General features: G+C 44.7%; 1 protein-coding gene across 5 annotated transcripts in view; it reads right to left on the bottom strand.

Annotated features, from left to right (window-relative positions):
• Positions 1-17584, bottom strand: part of LRRC28 (leucine rich repeat containing 28) — a 92549-nt gene extending 74965 nt beyond the window's left edge. For 2 of the 5 annotated variants that reach the window (XM_075896965.2, XM_075896967.2), the window contains exons 1-4: positions 17423-17584; positions 10466-10693; positions 5738-5778; positions 1622-1659 (exon numbers count right to left, since the gene is read on the bottom strand). In XM_075896965.2, coding sequence (XP_075753080.1) covers positions 1622-1659; positions 5738-5778; positions 10466-10633 — 247 coding nt within the window. In that variant the 5' untranslated portion in view covers positions 10634-10693; positions 17423-17584. Of the gene's footprint in view, positions 1-1621; positions 1660-2717; positions 2737-5737; positions 5779-10465; positions 10694-14684; positions 14754-17422 lie in introns of those variants that run through there. The other 3 variants (XM_075896966.2, XM_075896969.1, XM_075896968.1) reach the window with 3 other exon arrangements.
• Positions 17585-18846: the final 1262 nt, after the last annotated feature.

Here is an 18846-nt window from a genome sequence, read left to right as displayed (position 1 = left end):
TTAAAACCTTAATAGGACTATGTGATGATAAAAGGCCTCAATATCTAATACCTATCTCTGAACAGTAATAGAGATGCAGCCGTGTTAGTCTGGTCTAGCTACAACAAAAGATAGAACTATGTAGCACTTTAAAGACTAACAAGATGCTTTATTAGGTGATGAGCTTTCGTGGGCCAGACCCACTTCCTCAGGTCAATTTGTAGAAGAAAATTGGCACAACCATATATACCAAAATGATACAATAAAAAAAAATGAACGCATGTGAAATTGACAAATCAAATTTTAGAACAGAGTGGGGGTGGGGGGGGGGGGAAGGTTAGTGTCTGTGAGGTAATGACATTAGGGGTGATAATAGGGGAAGTTTCTGTGAGGTAATGATATTAGGGGGTGATAATTGGGGAAGCTATCTTTGTAATTGGTGAGATAATTAGAGTCTATCTCTGAACAGACTGTGAGGTATTAAAACCATTGGTCTCAAAACTGAATGCCAGGGGAGCTAAGTATTTGTAAGCACTTCTATTGATACCAAGCAGTATTGGAAGAACAGAAATGAAAAAATAAATCACACATAAAACATTACAGATTTTGATATTTTTCCAACCACGTTCTCCCATGAAATTACTTTTTACTTTCCTTTGTCATCACCTGTGTCCAATTTACCTGCCCCAGACTTTAAATCTTTCTTTTCTGAAGGTAGGACATTTTACTCCACAATAAAATATAAGCAATAGAGAGGCCAATGTAATTATTGATTCTTTAGGTTTAAAACTACTTATCATGACTGTGTAAAACAAAAGTACCGTATGTAATAATTGGCTTAGCAAGCAGGAATGATCCTGAAGAGTTGTTTAACTGATATGTGTCATTTAGAATTTTTACTTCTTGTAATGGGAATAGAGCCAATATCATGTAGGTTCACCTGAAAGTTTAATAAAATACTTGAACATAGTACAAGCAAGTATATCAACATTCTACGTAAGGATGTTAAATTTAGATTAATCAACAAATTTAATAGTCGATACAACTTGCATAGACCATTTGATTGGTTGATAAGGGCACCTCCGCCTTTGAAATGTATCAAGAGCCCTATTGTCTCTTGCAACCTTTCCAAGGTGAAAGCACCGCAGAGAGTACGGTGCCATGGGATCCCACGCTCCCTACTTTTGAAATGTACAAGAGTCTCCACAAAGCTCTTGTATATTTCAAAAGCAAAGCGAGTGTGGGGAGCACAGACCAGCAGGGGACTCAAGCTGCCCCTGCTGGTCCCATGCTCCACTTTGCTTTTGAAATGTACAAAAACTCCTCTTGGACATTGCTTGAGTCCTCCGCTAGCCCTGTGCTTCCCATGCACTTTGCTTTTGAAATGTAGCAAGACCTCCCCCGCCCATGGAGACAGTGCTGGGGGGGGACCCAGTTTTTAAGCAACTAATAGAGTCAACTATCCGATAACCATATGCTCATTGGATAGTCAACTAGTTACTTACATCCCTAATTCTAAGGATTATAATGGTGTATTTCAGTGGATCGCTTTAGAACGTCACGGGAACACAATGGAAACAGGCCTTTTTACTGAATAAAATATTGTTTCTGACACTTTATTTGATGCTAGTAGGGCACTTACCTTCAGGTACAACAACTATGTTATTTGAATGAAGATACCTGGGGGAAAAAGAACAAATAACACCACCTGTTACCCTAAAGGACTTCGGTTAGATAATCAGTTGGCAAAATGTTCAATCTGAAATTGGAAAGGAAAAACACCCGCACAGTCATTTCTCTTTCTGACCATGACATTATACAGCACAGTAAATTGTACAGCACTAATTAGCATACTCAAAGGTTTCACTTATAACCCATTTAAATCAGGAACAAAAATTCAAGTCAACAATGGTTAGCTGATTATTATAAACACTCAAACATCTTGCACAAGAACACTATTCACAACCATTTCATTTCCAACTATTTACAATTTTTACTTCATAACAACAAAAATTCCAAACGTAGAAAAAAATAAATCACGTGTCAACAGATTGCACTCAATTCTGTCATATGTCCTCTCCTGCTGTGTACTAGGGAAGTAAAAGTGTAACCACTTAAACAATTAACCGATAAGCATCAGCTTATCAGTTTCCATTATGATTGCACACTCACTCCCTGGTAGCAGAACCAGTAGGAGCTGCGGCTTCACTGCAGGCTCTGCAGTATAAGAAAGCCAGCAGCACAGCCTCCCCAGGAGTGGGGCCATCAGCCCCTGGCAGTCCCGCTCTTGGAGAACTGGCCTGGCTGTGGGCACTGCAGTATAAAGCTTATATACTACAAAGTCTGCAGCGTGTGTAGCCATATAATGGCTAGGATTTTGAATAGCTACAGTTATATTTTTAAATGAATTTTTACATCCTTGCTGTGTACAACTATGTAGAGTTTCATAAGCATACAGAATTTACTTGTCATGGTAATGTAATTTTTTTAAATGTAAAGTATTAAAATAAATTTTATGAAGGCAATCGTCAACCAGTAATTACAGTGACAAGTCCAGACAAATCTCAGTAGCTATTTTAAAGTTGATAAAGTGCATTTAGCACTCCCTGGTGGTGAACACCCACAATTACTGTAATTTAAGAACAGGTTAAAATGCATCTTTTAAACTGTTATGTTCTGCTTGAAAACAGAAAGACTTAAGTTTGTAAGCAAGCAACCAATATTTAAAATACAGTTACCTTAGTCTACACAAAAAAGTTCCCCTTGTGAGGGCTGCACCCTAGTGAGAAAAATGAAAAATAACTACACATAGCAGCATTATTTCAGAATAACGGCCATCATTCCGAAATAACACCACAAGCATCTACACAGAAATTCCATTATTTTGAAATAAATTCAAAACAATGGACAGCTTATTCTGTCTTCTGTAAACTCTGAGGAATAACACCTATTATGAAATAGCTATTTTAGAATAGCAGTAGTGTGGACGCTCCACTGCTACTATTTCAAAATAGCTCCTCCCCAGAGACACTCAAAGTAATTATTCCCCAGTGCCTCCTGTGGCTCTAAATTGAGGTAGCACGTCCATATTAGGGAAGCCTGCCTCTGACTAATTTTGAGGTTTCCCTGTAGTGTAAACGTGTTATTTCAAAATAAGCTATTTCAGAGTATTTCTTCAGGAATAGATTATTTCTAAATAAGCATGCAGTGTAGACATACCCTAATATGAGTAGATCTTTAAAAATATATAGTGGTATTGCCAGGGGGATATATTCCATTTCATTATCTTTAAGGGGATTTCAGCTTTCAAAAGTTTAGGAAACACTACAGGCAGTCCCCGGGTTACGTACAAGATAGGGACTGTAGGTTTGTTCTTAAGTTGAATCTGTATGTAAGTCGGAACTGGCGTCCAGATTCAGCCGCTGCTGAAACTGATCAGTTTCAACAGCGGCTGAATCTGGACGCCAGTTCTGACTTACATACAGATTCAACTTAAGAACCCCAGGCATCCCCAAGTCAACTGCTGCTGAAATTGATCAGCGGCTGATTCCAGGAAGCCCGGGGCAGGGGCTTCCTGTAGTCAGCCACTGGTCAGTTTCAGCAGCGGCTGACTTGGGGACACCTGGGGCAGAGCAGCTGGAGTTCTGCTGGGTTGGTCCAGTAGCGCGGCCGCTCCTCAGCGCTATTGGACCAACCCAGCAGCACCCAAGCTGCTCTGCCCCAGGCGTCCTGATTCAGCCGCTGCTGAAACTGACCAGCAGTGGCTGAATCAGTACGCCTGGGGCAGAGCAGCTGGGGTGCTGCTGGGTTGGTCCAGTAGCGCCGAGGAGCGGCGCTACGGGACCAACTAGCAGAGCCCCAGCTGCTGTACCACAGGCGTCCGGAGCAAAGCCGCGGAGCACGGGGGCAGCGGGACAGCCCAGATGCGCCGTGGCTGTCCTGCTGCCCTTGGGCTCCATGGCTTTGCTCTGCTTTGCTCCCCGTCCCCCTGGTCTGCAGACCAGGGGGACGGGGAGCAAAGCAGAGCAAAGCTGCGGAACACACGGGCAGCGGACAGCCCAGATGCGTCTGGGCTGTCCGCTGCCCGCGTGTTCCGCCACTTTGCTCCCCGTCCCCCTGGTCTGCAGACCAGGGGGACGGGGAGCAAAGCAGAGCAAAGCCGCGGAGCCCGAGGGGGCTACCCGCATGTTCCGCCGCTTTGCTCCCCGTCCCCCTGGTCTGTAGACCAGGGGGACGGGGAGCAAAGCAGAGCAAAGCCGCGGAGCACGCGGGCAGCGGACAGCCCAGACGCATCTGGGCTGTCCGCTGCCCATGTGTTCCGCCGCTTTGCTCCCCGTCCCCCTGGTCTGCAGACCAGGGGGACGGGGAGCAAAGCAGAGCAAAGCAGTGGAGCACGCGGGCAGCGGACAGCCCAGACGCGCCTGGGCTGTCCGCTGCCCACATGTTCCACCGCTTTGCTCCCTGTCCCCCTGGTCTGCTGGAGACCAGGGGGAGGGAGGGCCCCGTTTGTAACTGCGGATCCGACATAAGTCGGATCCGCGTAACTCGGGGACTGCCTGTACTCTAAAACTAAAGGAGGTATATTTGCAGTAACAAATATGTATTTTAAACATGAACCTACTGTCAAATTATTCTTTTTAAAATATAATCTATATACTTTATTGTCTCCTTTTTCTATATTTTCTCTTCTAGCCACAAACCAATTATTGTCTCAGCTACTATTTAAATTATTGTATTGGTACTATAGAAGTTGCAGAAAAATTGCCATCACCTACATACCAAATACATGGGATAAAGGTAGTACAACAAAGCTTGATAGGCAGGTGGTAATTAAATCAATACATACATATTTATTAAATAGACTTATTTTGCTTATTTGCTGAAGCTAAAAATAACCTCCTCTGAACAATTTTAAGCCGGCTCTTCTAAAGGCATCATCAGGTAACACAAAGTTTCTGATGCCTAGTGGCAAAATGTAACTGTAAAATACATCAAATACAAGAAAGGTGTTTCACTGTTTCAGTGTATGTAAACCCAAAATATAGGGCAAAAGGAGGCAAAATTGTCTTCAACAAGCGGGAGACTGCAATGACCTACGAAACAGTTAAAATATGCTGTGGACATGAGTCCTAGCAAGTTTCAACAGCCAAATTGAGAAGACAAGCTCAGACAGATAATTTATATTGCTCAAACACTCAATGCTTCCTTGAAGTTTGAATTTACAATATGTATTTCAAAAAACATATTGCACTAACAAACTCTTCAGTAAGATCAAGTCATACCTGTTATAAAGTAGTAAGGCAGGTAAGGAGACAAGCATATTTAAATTCCAGTTCTAAAGGCACAATGGTTGTTTGATGAACTACATCAAATGTAGGTCTCAAAAAGATATTGTACATCCACTAATCAAATGGGGTACATCTAATCGCCAAGGACAACAAATGTGAAGCCTCCCCCCAGCTGTGCCAAGGTGCACAGGCCTGGTACGACAACTAGTACAGACCCCTTTCTTACCACATGAGGTGGAGGACATCAACATTCCCTCATAATACAATCTTAACAAGAAATTATGACACAGAAAGGAATTTTAGCAGGGGCCTCAATATAGCCAGAAGCCAAAGTACCTCATTTTATTACCAAAGGGAAAAACACATTATACTAAAAAAGAATATTATATAAAAACACAACATTCTTATTTAAACAATAATAAATGGACATGGATTATCAGAATAAAAATAGTCAAAACTCCAACACTTACAATTCCACAAGATTTGGAAGCTTCTGTGCAAGGTTTTCTGGCTGAAAAATAAAAGTTAGAGATCTGTTATTTTAAAAACTAACATGCGCCCTAGTCAGCAAAGGGTAGTGAAGGCAATAGCTACAACTCTGAGATTCTGAGCTAGTTGGAACAGAAGTTGCCCAAATTCATACCAGTGGCTTACTGCCCATTGGTTGCATGGGGTCCCTTTTCCTCTTCACATTCAAGATACCCCAGAAGTAAGGGAAATTGGTGTGGAAGGTAACCAATGGTTTTATGCTATTTGAAAGCCTCTTATAACAGGGAAAAACTCAGCTGGCTAGCATGGCCAGAAATTGGCGGTTTTGAATTGCTTGAGTTATGCAAATGACTTCAGTCAGATACCAGAAAAATTGTGTAAGATAGGCAAAATGTGTATGTTTCTCATACATAACAATGATGTTGAACATCCGTGATTTAAGAGCAAACCCCTCAACTCAGTCTTAACTACGAAACAGCAACCAGCAACTCCACAACTGAATTGATTTTCTAAATGAAAGTGTCACAACCCACAGAAGAAAATAAGAAATAGCTAAGCAATGGTTGCCACCTGCTGGAAAGTCTGTATTACAATACATTCATTTTTCACATAATAGTCATGCAACTTGCTAATGTAGCATAGAAAGGTTTTTGAATGATGTGTTTTCCTTTTATATTTTTCCTCAGTGTTAACCAAATACATGCAAAAACTAAGGCGACTCTTAAAAAAAATGGCTTTATGTTCTAATGGAAAAATTTTTCGATTTAAACCTAACTCTAGAATCGATCAATGTTAATGAATTCTTGCCCAAAACTATTTAGTCTAACAAATACTTCTGGTTTATCTATATTAATGTAGTATTTTCTATTCACACCCTCCACCCCCCCAGAAAAAAATTACATAATAACTTTTCTTCACAACGTGAAACAGCTTTAAACACAAAATGTGTGGATCAACAAAACAAACAAACAAACAGAGGATCAAATATGGGAAAGTAGGGATGTTAAAAAAAATGGTTAAAATGTAACTATGTAACTGTTAAAAATCCTAGTTGTTACACATGCTACAGGTTCTGCGGTATAAAGCTTATAGTATAAGCTGGTTCCCAGCACATACTGTCTCCAGCTGCCAGCTTAGCTTTTCGGGAGCCAGCTGCCACCTCACTCTGTGGGCTCTCATACAGCACACCAGCTCCCAGCTGCCAACCCTGCTCTTGGGGAGCTGGCTTCACTGCGGGGTCTGCAGTGTAAGCTTTATACCACAGCTATTCAACACATGGCCCGTGGTCTGCTTGTTTGCGGTCCATGGTGCAGTTTGGGTTTACGCGGGGCTCAACACATGGCTGACAGGTGGGATCCTTTGAATATGGCCTCCACTAGGAACACGATCTATAATGGTGAGTCAATATAATGGTCTTCTGTTGATTTGCATTTTAGTAGCTCAATGCCTGGACAGTCATTGATCATTAAAAGTACTGTCATATGGGTGGAAATCAGGTAAATATTGCATTTTATTAATAGCATCAGAACTGAATTAAATGGGGTCTGCGTGTGGTGTAGTCTTGCCTTAATCTTTGTATTCATGCCCATCAGTGTGAAAGAAGCTATTTGCATATATATTTACATGTACATACAACCACACTTAAATTGTGGCCCTCGGTATGTGCTTTAAGTATCACGGTAGCCCCTGGGGCTTCCAAAGTTGAGTAACCCTGCTTTATACTGCGGAGTCTACAACACAGGACAGCAGCTGGCTTCCCGGGAGCAGGGCCAGGAGCAGGCGCATAACCATAATATAAACCGATAAGCTGATGCTTATTGGTAAACCATTTAAACAGTTGTACTCTTAAATCCTTACAAGAATGAGGTAATGAATAGGAATTTTAAAGCTCAAAGGAGAAATCTTGCACATATTATTGAGTATATAAGCAATGATAGGCTATTACTCCACCCTCTTCAAACAAATTTAAGTTTATCATGGCACTTAACTTCTATTCTGTTCATAATGTGACTGTAAACAGATTCTACACCGCTGTTTCAACAAATATCAACTAAAAGCCTGCAACATAAATGTAATTCAATTTAATAATTAGGAAAAGGGAAATGTGTTTCAGAAAGCAACTGCACAATAACCAATATCTTGCTGGGAGAAGATATCATACTGAATAATTGGTCAGTGCTGGTTCACAATGATTTGCAGGGAAGGGCTAGAATCTAGGATTGAGTTTTGTGGGGGGAGATTTTAAATAGATGTTCAAGTTAGCCCACACATTTCGCCATTTTTTAGACATGTGGTAGCCAATACCCACAGGTTCTTCCAGCCGCAAAGGAGAGCTCAGGATCACAGCTTAAGACTGATACTTACTGCCTTTTCAATGGGACACCTAGCAAAGAAAATACTGTTTAGATGACCAAAGAAGGTAGATCAGACTTCCATGTGTGACACTTGTCAGGGGAGTTTTAACAAACAATAAATAGGAAGAGGGAACATTAGATTTTTGAGCAAAATCTGTAAGCCTTAAAAAAAAAAAAATCACACTGATGCTGAGTGGCAAACAAAGTACATAAAAGGCTGAATATAACAGAGGGTATAAAATGCACTTGGTAATCTATGCATTCAATTCCTGGGCAAGGATGCGGGGGAGTTACCACCCAATAGTCTTGCTCTCAGTGTGTTCCAAGGTTTTTGAGTACAGTATTTGATTTTAAACCAATCACTCCAGAGCTGGATGATGTTTAGGGGTTGAACAGGCATAGTTTGGAAAAGTATTTGGCACCTGTGATGAAGTCTTGGCTTTGACCACATTCTCAAAAATAATTTTCAACAAAATCAAAAGACAGGAGCTATCTTCCTGGATTTGACCACTACTTTTGCCACAGTTTTGCACCAAGATATTTTGCGTAAGCTCTCTTGAATTGCCTCGCATTGGATGGTCAAAGTAACAGACCTCTCCCTCCAAAAAATCACACGTAGGTAACCGAGTTTCTAGTTGTGTCAGATTAACAGTCTTCCTCAAGGTTCAGTTGTTCCACCAATACTAGGAACACACTTGTGCAAGTGTATCTATGCCAACCGCATCTATTGAAGTTAACAAGTTCAGGTCTTCTAAAAAATTAAGATGACACTGAATGATATGAAACTCATAGCAGACTATTGTAATCAATGGTTCCTGCAGTAAAGCTTTTCCAAGATATGCTAAAAACTATTTCCCCTGCATAATGCTACTATAAAAACCATCTGCCCACCAAGTTTTGACCTCACAAGGCCACTGTGCTCATCCCTGAAGTGCTTTTGAAATGGACAATATTGCAGCCAATATCTTCAAATGGGTTTCTCTAACAACCTGCAATGTAGATTTAGTCAACTTCAGACTGTATTGTGTAACCTTGACGAGTGCCTGCCGAGTACTTATCAGTGGTTCATAGCCAAGCTGGAGGGCTTATTGAGCAGCGTTCCACAGGTATCAGTTCTATGTCCTGTTCTGTTCAGTATCTTCATTAATTATTCAGATAATAAGATAAAGAATACATATAAAGTTTGTGGATAACACCAAGCGGGGAGGGTTGCAAGTGCTTCGGAGGACAAAATTAAAGTTCAAAATGTGAAATGACTGTCTAGGAAGAAGTTCTGCATAAAAGGATCTGAGGGTCATAGTGGATCACAAACTAAAGGTGAGAAAACGCAAAATTCCTACTACAAAAAAGCAAGCATCATCCTGGAATGAATTAGCAAGAGTGTAGTAAGCAAACATGAAAATTAATTCTTCCCTCTACTGCACATTGATTAGGCTTCAACTGGAATTGTGTGTCCAGTTCTGGGTGCCAACATTTAGCAATGATGCATACAAAATGGAGAAAGTCCAGAGAGAAGCATAAAAAATTATCAGATTATTAGAAAACATGGCATTTGAGGCAAGACTGAAAAATTGGGTTTATTTAGTCTGAAGAAGAGAAGACTAACAGTGAGACCTGATAAGTAGAGTCCTGCATGGACACAAAATTTATATCTGCATCCATTCTGCAATACACAAAAACAGTCCTGAAATCCACTGGTTTGCGGGGCTTTCATAACAACAGTTTTCTAATACATAAAAGTTGTTAATGAGAAGGAAAAGTGTTCTTCTTAACTTAAGAGGCTAGGACAAGCAGTAATGTGTTTAAATTGCAGCGAGGTTTAGTTTGGACAACAGGAAAAACTGCCTGTAGAGGTGCTTAAGAACTAGCATAAATGATATGGGGAAGTTGTGGAATTCCCATTGTTGGAGATTTTTAAGAACAGGTATAGACCATCCCTGACAGGGGTTTGTTGTAATAGTCCTGCTATGAGTGCAGGAGACTGAACGAGGTATCTTGAGAACCCTTCCAGTCCTACAATGCCATGATTCTATGACTTTGAACACAGGCTACCAGCTCTTCACCTGGCTGATGATAATGCTATCAAATAGCTGGGGATACTGTGCATACACTGAGAAACCTGAAGCACATCAAAAACCTTATCCATGGGATATCTGTATTTCCAACATAAATGACAATGTGATGTTTAATCTTCATGATGGAGCGAGGTCCTGAGAGGGTGTTCAGCACCATTCAGGATAAGACCTTCTGAAAGACAAGTAACAGGCTACAAAAATGCACTTCATCAAACCTTTCAAATCAGAATGTATTCAAACTACCATGAACAAAGACAGTAAGTCAGACAACTTATCATACCAGGGTGGTTAAGGAGTTTCTTTTCATATAAAGTCTCTCGAGGTACTGCAGACCTTCATCTTTTAATAATTCCAAAGGAAAATGATGCAGATTTCGGTAATTTAAGAACAAGTTCTTGTGCCTTTCCAGCTTTGCCTCAGAGATTGTTTTGCCAAGTTCTGATGCCATTATTGACTTTGTTCCAAACTCCACATTAGAGCTCTACATCTTCTGACTGCACACCCATTTCTAAAGAAAAAGCAAAAAAAGGAAAACATTGTACCAATGGCACATTCAATACAATTAACATTAACAACACGGAGAAAGGAACAGAAGCCAAAACATGGAAAGAGCAGGTTAAAGACTAGTTAGGTAATTTAGATATATTCAAGTTGGCAGGGCCTGTTGAAATTCTTCCTAGAGTACTTAAGTAACTACCTGAAGCAATCTCAGAATCATTAGAAATTATCTTTAAGAACTCATGGAGGATGGGTGAGGTCCCAGAGAATTGGAGAAGAGCAAACATAGTGCCTAATTTTAATAAGTGGAACAAAGAGGCTCGGGGGAATTACAGACCTGTAAACCTAACTCTAAGACATGGAAAGAAAATGAAATTATTAAACAATCAATTTGAAAGCACTGAGGAGATAGATTTAAAAGGAATAACTAGCACAGAGTTGTCAAGAACAAATCATGTTAATCCAACTTAATTTCCTTCAGACAAAGTTACTGCCTAGTGAATGTGGAGTAGATGTGATATAATTAGATTTTAGTAAGGCTGTTGATACAGGGTATGTCTATACAGTAACTGTACTCCTGGGGTTGGCCCATGCCAGCCAACAAGACTTATGGGGCTGTTTCATTGCTGTGTAAGACCGCATGAGGTAGGAGTGTTCCTGAGTCCAGAAACCAAATGAAACAGTCCTACAACCCAGGGTTCACGAGCCTGAGTTAGCTGGCATGGTCTAGCCATAGGTGGTTCTACGCTGTGTAGACATATCCAAAGTCCCACATGACCTTCTCATATGCAAACTAAGGAAATATGGTTTAGATGATAATTAGAAAGTGGATGTAAAACTATTTGAAAGACTCAACTCAAAGTTATCAATGGTTTTTAGGAAGTTGGGAGAGTATATCTCGTAGCGTTCCACAAGGGTCAATTTTGAGTTTGGCACTAGTCAATATTTTAATTAATGATTTGTAATAGAGAGTATGTTTACCATGGGTGAAAGTAACTTACATTTCTCACAATCCCTCCTTTAAGGGTTCCAGGGCATTTGGGACAGGAGCTTTACAATATGACAGTATTTGTAAGAAAAGTAACTATAAGGTTGAGTGTGTGGGCAGAGAGTTGTGGTGTATGAGAGGCTGCAGGAATCAGGATTGGAGGGCATGTAGCAGGAATGTGAAAGTGTAAACGGTTAACCAATAAGCTTGGTCTTATTGGTTAATTTACATGGTTACACACAGGCTCCTGCCTCACTCCTGGGGAGCCAGCTGACACTCTGCACTGCTGCCTCTGATTCAGAGGCAACAGCACGGGGAAGCAGACAGTGTGTACCAGGAGCCGGAACCGTGCAGCTGCTGCCTCTGTATCTGTAGGCAGCTCCCTGTGAGTGGGGAAGCAGGCAGGAGCCAATGTGCACCAGAAGCTGACTTAAAAGCCAGTTCCTGGCTCACACCAGCTGCCGCCCTGTGCTGCAGGAAACCATGTAACTGCTGAGATTTTCAGAGGTTTCATGTTTACCCAATCACAGTTCTTTACACCCTCTTAGGGTGGGCTAAGCAGTTTCAAAGGCCAACTAAAGACAAAGGGTTGATGGATTCCCATTGCTTAAGTAGAATTTCACCCAGGGCAGGAACCCTTTGTTCGGCATCCCTCAATCCTCCAGAATAATACCAGGTTCAAGATGGATTCTAGTACCAGATGGCAGGGTCACATGTCTTTCTAGGACCAACCATATTTTGGGCTTAAAGGACAAGCACAACCATTCACAGATCATTGGTTTGAGTACTGAGTCATTAGGTACCTGAAGTATTACTAATAGTACTCATTAGCACATTTAGAACTATAAACAGATTCACACTTCATATTTCTAACTTCACGTACACGATTAATGCATGCACAAAAGTGGGATATACATATTCAGTTGAATTGACTGTTGCATGAAGCAGTTGAATTGACTGTTACATGAATTAGACTGTTACATTTTGTCTAAAGTATATTTGAGATATGCATATTCATAAGCCAATTTTCATAAAGCAGGGGACGTGATAGAGTGGACCTACATGATGGTGAGAGGTATCAGCTGTGGTACGGTGTCCAATTCTTGGTGTCACATTTTAGGAAAGATGTAAAGAAATTGGAGAGAGTCCAGAAGAAATCAACAAAAATGAGAAAAAGTTTAGAAAACTTGACCTATGAGGAAAGGTTTAAAAAATCCTGGGCCTTAAGGCAGTGAGGGGATAAAAGGGAGACTGGGAGCCAGTGCACGTGGGGAGCCAGCTTTTAAGCCATCTCCCTTCATGTGCTGACTCCCATGGAGCCGCTTACCCCCTTCCACGCTACTGCCTCTGATACACATTTACAAAAATAAACTTCTTTTAACATCCCTAGTTTACACTTCTTGATACATTGGGATGCTCCCTTGACTAGCACATGGATAGATACAAAATTAATGATTTTTAATAAAAAAAATCCAATTTTTACTTAAATTTGATTTTTTTAAATTTAAAAAAAAAAACCTAAATTTCTCATTCAAAAATAAACATTACAATTACATATCATCACAAACATGTGACATCTATACTTACAGTCTCAAAATAATGAATTAATGGCTTTAGTCTGTCTAGCCTAACTGCTAGTTCTTGCTTCTTGAAAGTTCCGGGCTTTCAATTTCTGTTTTTCAGAACACTAAAGTAACATGTGCAAAGACAGACAAAGGCTGGATAGGATTGTTTTTGTTCTGTGCTTATGTGGTGGTGGACCTGGGCCAAGCACGTAGAGGAGTTAGTTAAGACATTGTCTTAAAAACAGAGACAACATGTAGGAATATGTAGGACAATAGTTAGGAAAGGATGTAGCAAAGATTTAAGCAACTAATTGACTAGTTGACTAGCCACTCCCCTCCCTTGCTGCCTCTATCACAAAGAGGCAGCACGGAGGGGATGAGAAAGGCGTTCTGGAGGGAGCCGGCTTAAAAGCCAGTTCCCCCCAGATTCATGGGATGGGGTAGAGACGCAGCAGCAGTGCTTCCTCTTTGAAATGTACAAGAACCCCAGCTGGGGCTCTTGTACATTTCAAAGTGGAAGCGCCATATGGAGTCTGGGGTCAGCAGGGCACTCCCCATTGGCCAGGCTCCACACAGCATTCCAACTTTGAAATGCTCCTGCTGGAGCATTTGTACATTTCCAAGGCAGAACATGCACTAGTCCTTATCAACTAGTTTAGTTAATCGATATTTAACATCCCTAATGTAGGAAAGGATGGCGGCATAGAAAGAAACAGAGGAGGGGATTAAGAATGTTAAGAGGTAGGTAATTCACTAATCATGTAGTCAATAGAATTTTTATTGACTACCCAATTAGACGGTAAGGGAAGAAGTGCTCAGTCCCAGCTTGAGCCGGGACAGGCACATACTACCCTCACTGCAGCTCTGCAGTTTAAATGTAAGAGCTGGGCAAGCAGGCAGCCTGGCTCCTACTACATTTCAACTGCAGAGCTGCAGTGGGGTAGATCCAGGACTCAGGGCACTGTGGGATTGAGCAAGCCAAGTTCAGTACCAGCTTGCATCAGGTCCAGGACCTACCCCCCCTGCAGCTCTACATTTTTAATGTAGTAAGAGCTGGGCAAGCAGGCAGTCCAGCTCAGTCATGGCTCATGCCGGGTCTGGGACCAAATTTTGGTCCTGCCCATTTGTTTCCTACTACATTTTAAATGCAGAGCCGCAGTGAGGGTAGGTCCCCCGCTGCAGCTTTGCATGTAGTTGATAGCTAATTGACTACACGACTACTCTATTACATCCCTAGAGTGGACTGGAAAGGAAAAGGGAAGCCATTCTTCAGCATACACACAGCTTCCTACATTCCCCCACATTATTACCACAACACTTTCATTGACAAGGTTGAATCCTTACAACCAGGCTATACTCCCTGGTTGAAGGATCCAACTTCTTCCCTTATCGTCGAATTGTGTAGTCAATTAAAATTCTATTAACTACATGATTAGTGAATTACCTACCTCTTAACATTCTTAATCCCCTCCTCTGTTTCTTTCTATGCCTCCATCCTTTCCTACAGTAGGGATGACCTGGTAGAGCAGACATTGGTGGAAGGTTGCTAGATACCATATATGAGAAGAAACTCGAACAGCATGCAGGAAACACTGAGGGGAAATTTGCCAATTTAACTCTTGATGGGAAAAGCAATGTACACAATGATCTAGTGATATGTGCTTGTGTGACAACAGAAGATGGGGTTGCATATCTTTCAGAAGCAACAGAGATATCTGGAAATGCACACAACAGGTTATTTAAAAGAAGTGGCAGTGGAAACTATAATAAACTGTGAACAAAAACTCAACTATCATGTGTGCAGTTTTGTCAGAGAGAGTGCTACAACCGTAGCAAAGATGAGAAAATACTTATAAGAAATGAAAGTATGCTTAACATAAGGCTGCATTGCCCACTTCATGTATCTTTTAGCCAAAGACTTAAGTACGTCTTCTCCAGGAATAAAATAAAATTTTGTGACTTGTTGGTCAAGTCACAAAATACTCCTATGACAACCATGTTGCTTCAGCTTCATTGAAGAGAGAAGGAGCCAAACTAATTCTCCCTCAAAATATTCAATGAAAATCTGTGGCTGATTGTTCTGAATAATTTATTAAGAACTAGAAGATTTGCTCAGGTCCTTAACTCAATTAATTTTTGGTTTTCAGAAAATGAAATGAATGGCCAGCAGGCTGTCTGTGAGGTGGGCTTTTCACCCACCCAGCAATGTTTTGGGGCAGAGAGGCCACTTACCTGCTCTGTCCTCAGCCTGCCACTCTCTTACTGGTGCAGCTGTCCGCTATGCTTACACCCCTCTTCCCCACTGGTAAATATGAGTATTGTGTCCCACCTCTCTCTGCCCCTTAGCAAACAGGCCCATTCCCAGTGCTTCCCATTTTTGCAGGGTCTGAGCTGGATTGCTTTTTAGGAGCTGTGCAGGCAGACAGCCTGGTTCAGTCCCAGCTCACGTCAGGTCGGGAACCAACCCTTGCTGTGGCTCTGCAATTTAACATGTAGGAGGAGCCAGGGGAGCGTTAAATTGCAGAGCTGCAGCAGAGTTTAGTCTCAGCATGAGCCAGGACAGAGCAGGGCTGCCTTGCCCTATCAAGTGATCGGTAAAAATTCTATCAACTACTGAATGACTAAAATAACCTCAATTTAACATCCCTAGTGGAGGACTAAATAGGAATATGGGGATCAGAGCTGTCCTGTCCATAGAAATGTTCAGAGCCACCACTCCAGACCCCACAGAGCAGTTTACAAGGGAAGGTGTAGGGGGGGAGCACAGCAGGTTATGTGGGAGAGAAAGGTGCTGCAGTGCAGGTGGGGGGGGCACAGCAGGTTACGCAGAGAGAAGTGCCGTGGGGTGGGAGGACACAGCAGGTGAAGCGGGGGAGAAGGTGCTGAGGGGCGAGGGGGCACAGCAGGGGGACGGGAGGAGGTGCTGAGGGGCGGGGGAGCACGGGGGGAGCGAGATGGGGGGCACAACAATTGACGTGGGGGGAGGTGCTGAGGGGCGGGGGGCACAGCAGGGGGACAGGGGAGGTGCTGAGGGCACAGTACAGGGGGTGGGGGGGAGGTGCTGAGGGGCGGGGGGCACAGCAGGGGGCGGGGGAGGTGCTGAGGGCACAGTACAGGGGGTGGGGGGGAGGTGCTGAGGGGCGGGGGGCACAGCGGGGGGACGGGGAGGTGCTGAGGGCACAGTACAGGGGGTGGGGGGGGGGGAGGGGCGGGGGGCACAGCAGGGGGACAGGGGGAGGTGCTGAGGGCACAGTACAGGGGGTGGGGGGGAGGTGCTGAGGGGCGGGGGGCACAGCGGGGGGACGGGGGAGGTGCTGAGGGCACAGTACAGGGGGTGGGGGGGAGGTGCTGAGGGGCGGGGGGGCACAGCGGGGGGACGGGGGAGGTGCTGAGGGCACAGTACAGGGGGTAGGGGGGAGGTGCTGAGGGGCGGGGGGGCACAGCGGGGGGCGGGGGAGGTGCTGAGGGGGTGGGGGGGGGTGCTGAGGGGCGGGGGGAGGGGCGGGGGGCACGGTACGGGGGAGGTGCTGAGGGGCGGGGGGGCACGGGGGGTGGGGGGAGCAGGGGGCGGGGGAGGTGCTGAGGGGCGGGGGGGCGGGGGGCACAGTACGGAGGGAGGTGCTGAGGGGCGGGGGGCACAGTACGGAGGGAGGTGCTGAGGGGCGGGGGGCAGGGGCAGCAGGGGCGGGGGGCGGGGGAGGTGCCGAGGGGCGGGGGGCACGGTACGGGGGGAGGTGCTGAGGGGCGGGGGGCACGGTACGGGGGGAGGTGCTGAGGGGCGGGGGAGGTGCCGAGGGGCGGGGGGGGGGCACAGCAGGGGGCGCGGGAGGTGCTGAGGGGCGGGGGGCACGGTACGGGGGGAGGTGCTGAGGGGCGGGGGAGGTGCCGAGGGGCGGGGGGGGGGCAGGGGGGCGGGAGTGAGGGGCGGGGGGCACGGTACGGGGGGAGGTGCTGAGGGGCGGGGGGCACAGCGGGGGGCACAGCAGGGGGCGGGGGAGGTGCCGAGGGGCGGGGGGCACGGTACGGGGGGAGGTGCTGAGGGGCGGGGGGGCAGTACGGGGGGAGGTGCTGAGGGCTGCACAGCCGGGGGATGTTGTCGGTTGCGCCCTGCCCATCACCGCGGTGTCAGGGCGGCGCGCCGGGGGCCGCGTCTGTCGCTCGGCGGGGGCGGGGGCGGGTCACTCACCTGCGCTCCCTGGCGGGCGGCGCTCCCTCCCCTCTTCGCCGAGGCCGCGGGCCAGGCCTCCCGCGAGCGCTAGGAGAGGATCGCGCGAGACTTCGCTTGGGCACGTCCGTGTCCTGACTCCGCCTACTCCCGCCCTTCGGCCACGCCCCCTCGCGCTGTCTCCTGCTGCGAGTCTCCAGGCAATAGCCACAGCGCGTCGCTCCAGCCTTGTCCCCCCCCAGCCTGTGCAGCCCCCATTCCCGGACTAGGTCCAGGGCCGCCTGCCCTCGCCCCCGTCGTAGGGCCCAGTACTTTGCCTTCTCTTCCCTGGCTGAACTTCTCCCACACTTAGGGGTCAGTGTTTCCTCTGTTTTTTTCCATCCATGTGTGGAATGCATTTTATGTGCACCAAGACTTGTGAGGATGTGCACCAGCAGGAGAAACACAGGCTAGCGGCTGTGGGAACTGTGGGTGGTCTGCTAATCCGCTGGTCAGCACCTGAATCTCTTCTCCCTGCAGCTGCTCAAGTGCACAGCTCACAGGGAACTCCCCACCAGATGGATGCCATAATTCAGTCTCCTGCAAGCTCTGTGCTGTTGTTCATCTCTGATGCTGGGAACTCTTGGTAAGGTGTGCCATGTACTCTGAGGTCTGTTCACCAGACTGGCCACACAGGAAATAAAATTAAAATTTTCCCAGGATTTTTTCCAGTTCACTTAGGAAGCAGCGGAGTTGAAAGTCCTGATTGGAGCAGTCACTGCAGGGCACTATGCAGCACCTCCCAGAGGCCAAGAACTTCGAATTTCTCTGCACTGCAGTTGCACTACTGTAAAGTGAACCATGCAAGGTTGAGTTGAGTGTTACACCTGTGAAAGCAAGAGTACTGAAATCTACTTTAGCAATCTTTAAAGTCAATGGAATGGGCTTTTGGAGTGGTCTCATTGTTAGAAATTCAACCTAATGCAATTAAACTCGACCTAAACTCCCAGTGTTGATGAGGTCTGAGTAAAATGAGTTATGATGAACCAGAGAAGTTAATAGGTACAGCAAAAAAGATATTCTCTTAAGGGCCAATTGAACAATTTTGTGAATCATTAGTAAAGTTATTCTTGGGTAGCATCTCCTCAATTTTTTTCTCCCTTTCATCTTCCTATCTTCATTTTCCCTCATACTCAAGATAGAAAATGGACAATAGACATTCACTCTTTTTTCCAAATTAATCCAGATTGTTACACAGCATCAGATTGAAGAGTCCTATATACAATTTGGGATTGTTCCTAAATTGTTCCATCCATCACCTTGCTGTCTAGAAATTCCATTGTGTTTTGTGGGTCTCAATAAAATTGTCTATAACCTTTATAATGAATCAGTTATTTAAAAATGAGAACATGCTGGGGAGCCACCTATCACCCCACGCTGCTCCCTATGATACAGAGGCAGCAGCA

Source organism: Pelodiscus sinensis, chromosome 14 (genome assembly GCF_052426305.1).
Source record: "Pelodiscus sinensis isolate ZL-2025 chromosome 14, ASM5242630v1, whole genome shotgun sequence".
NCBI classification, from domain to species: Eukaryota; Metazoa; Chordata; order Testudines; family Trionychidae; genus Pelodiscus; species Pelodiscus sinensis.
This window is presented reverse-complemented; position numbering and strand designations above follow the sequence as displayed.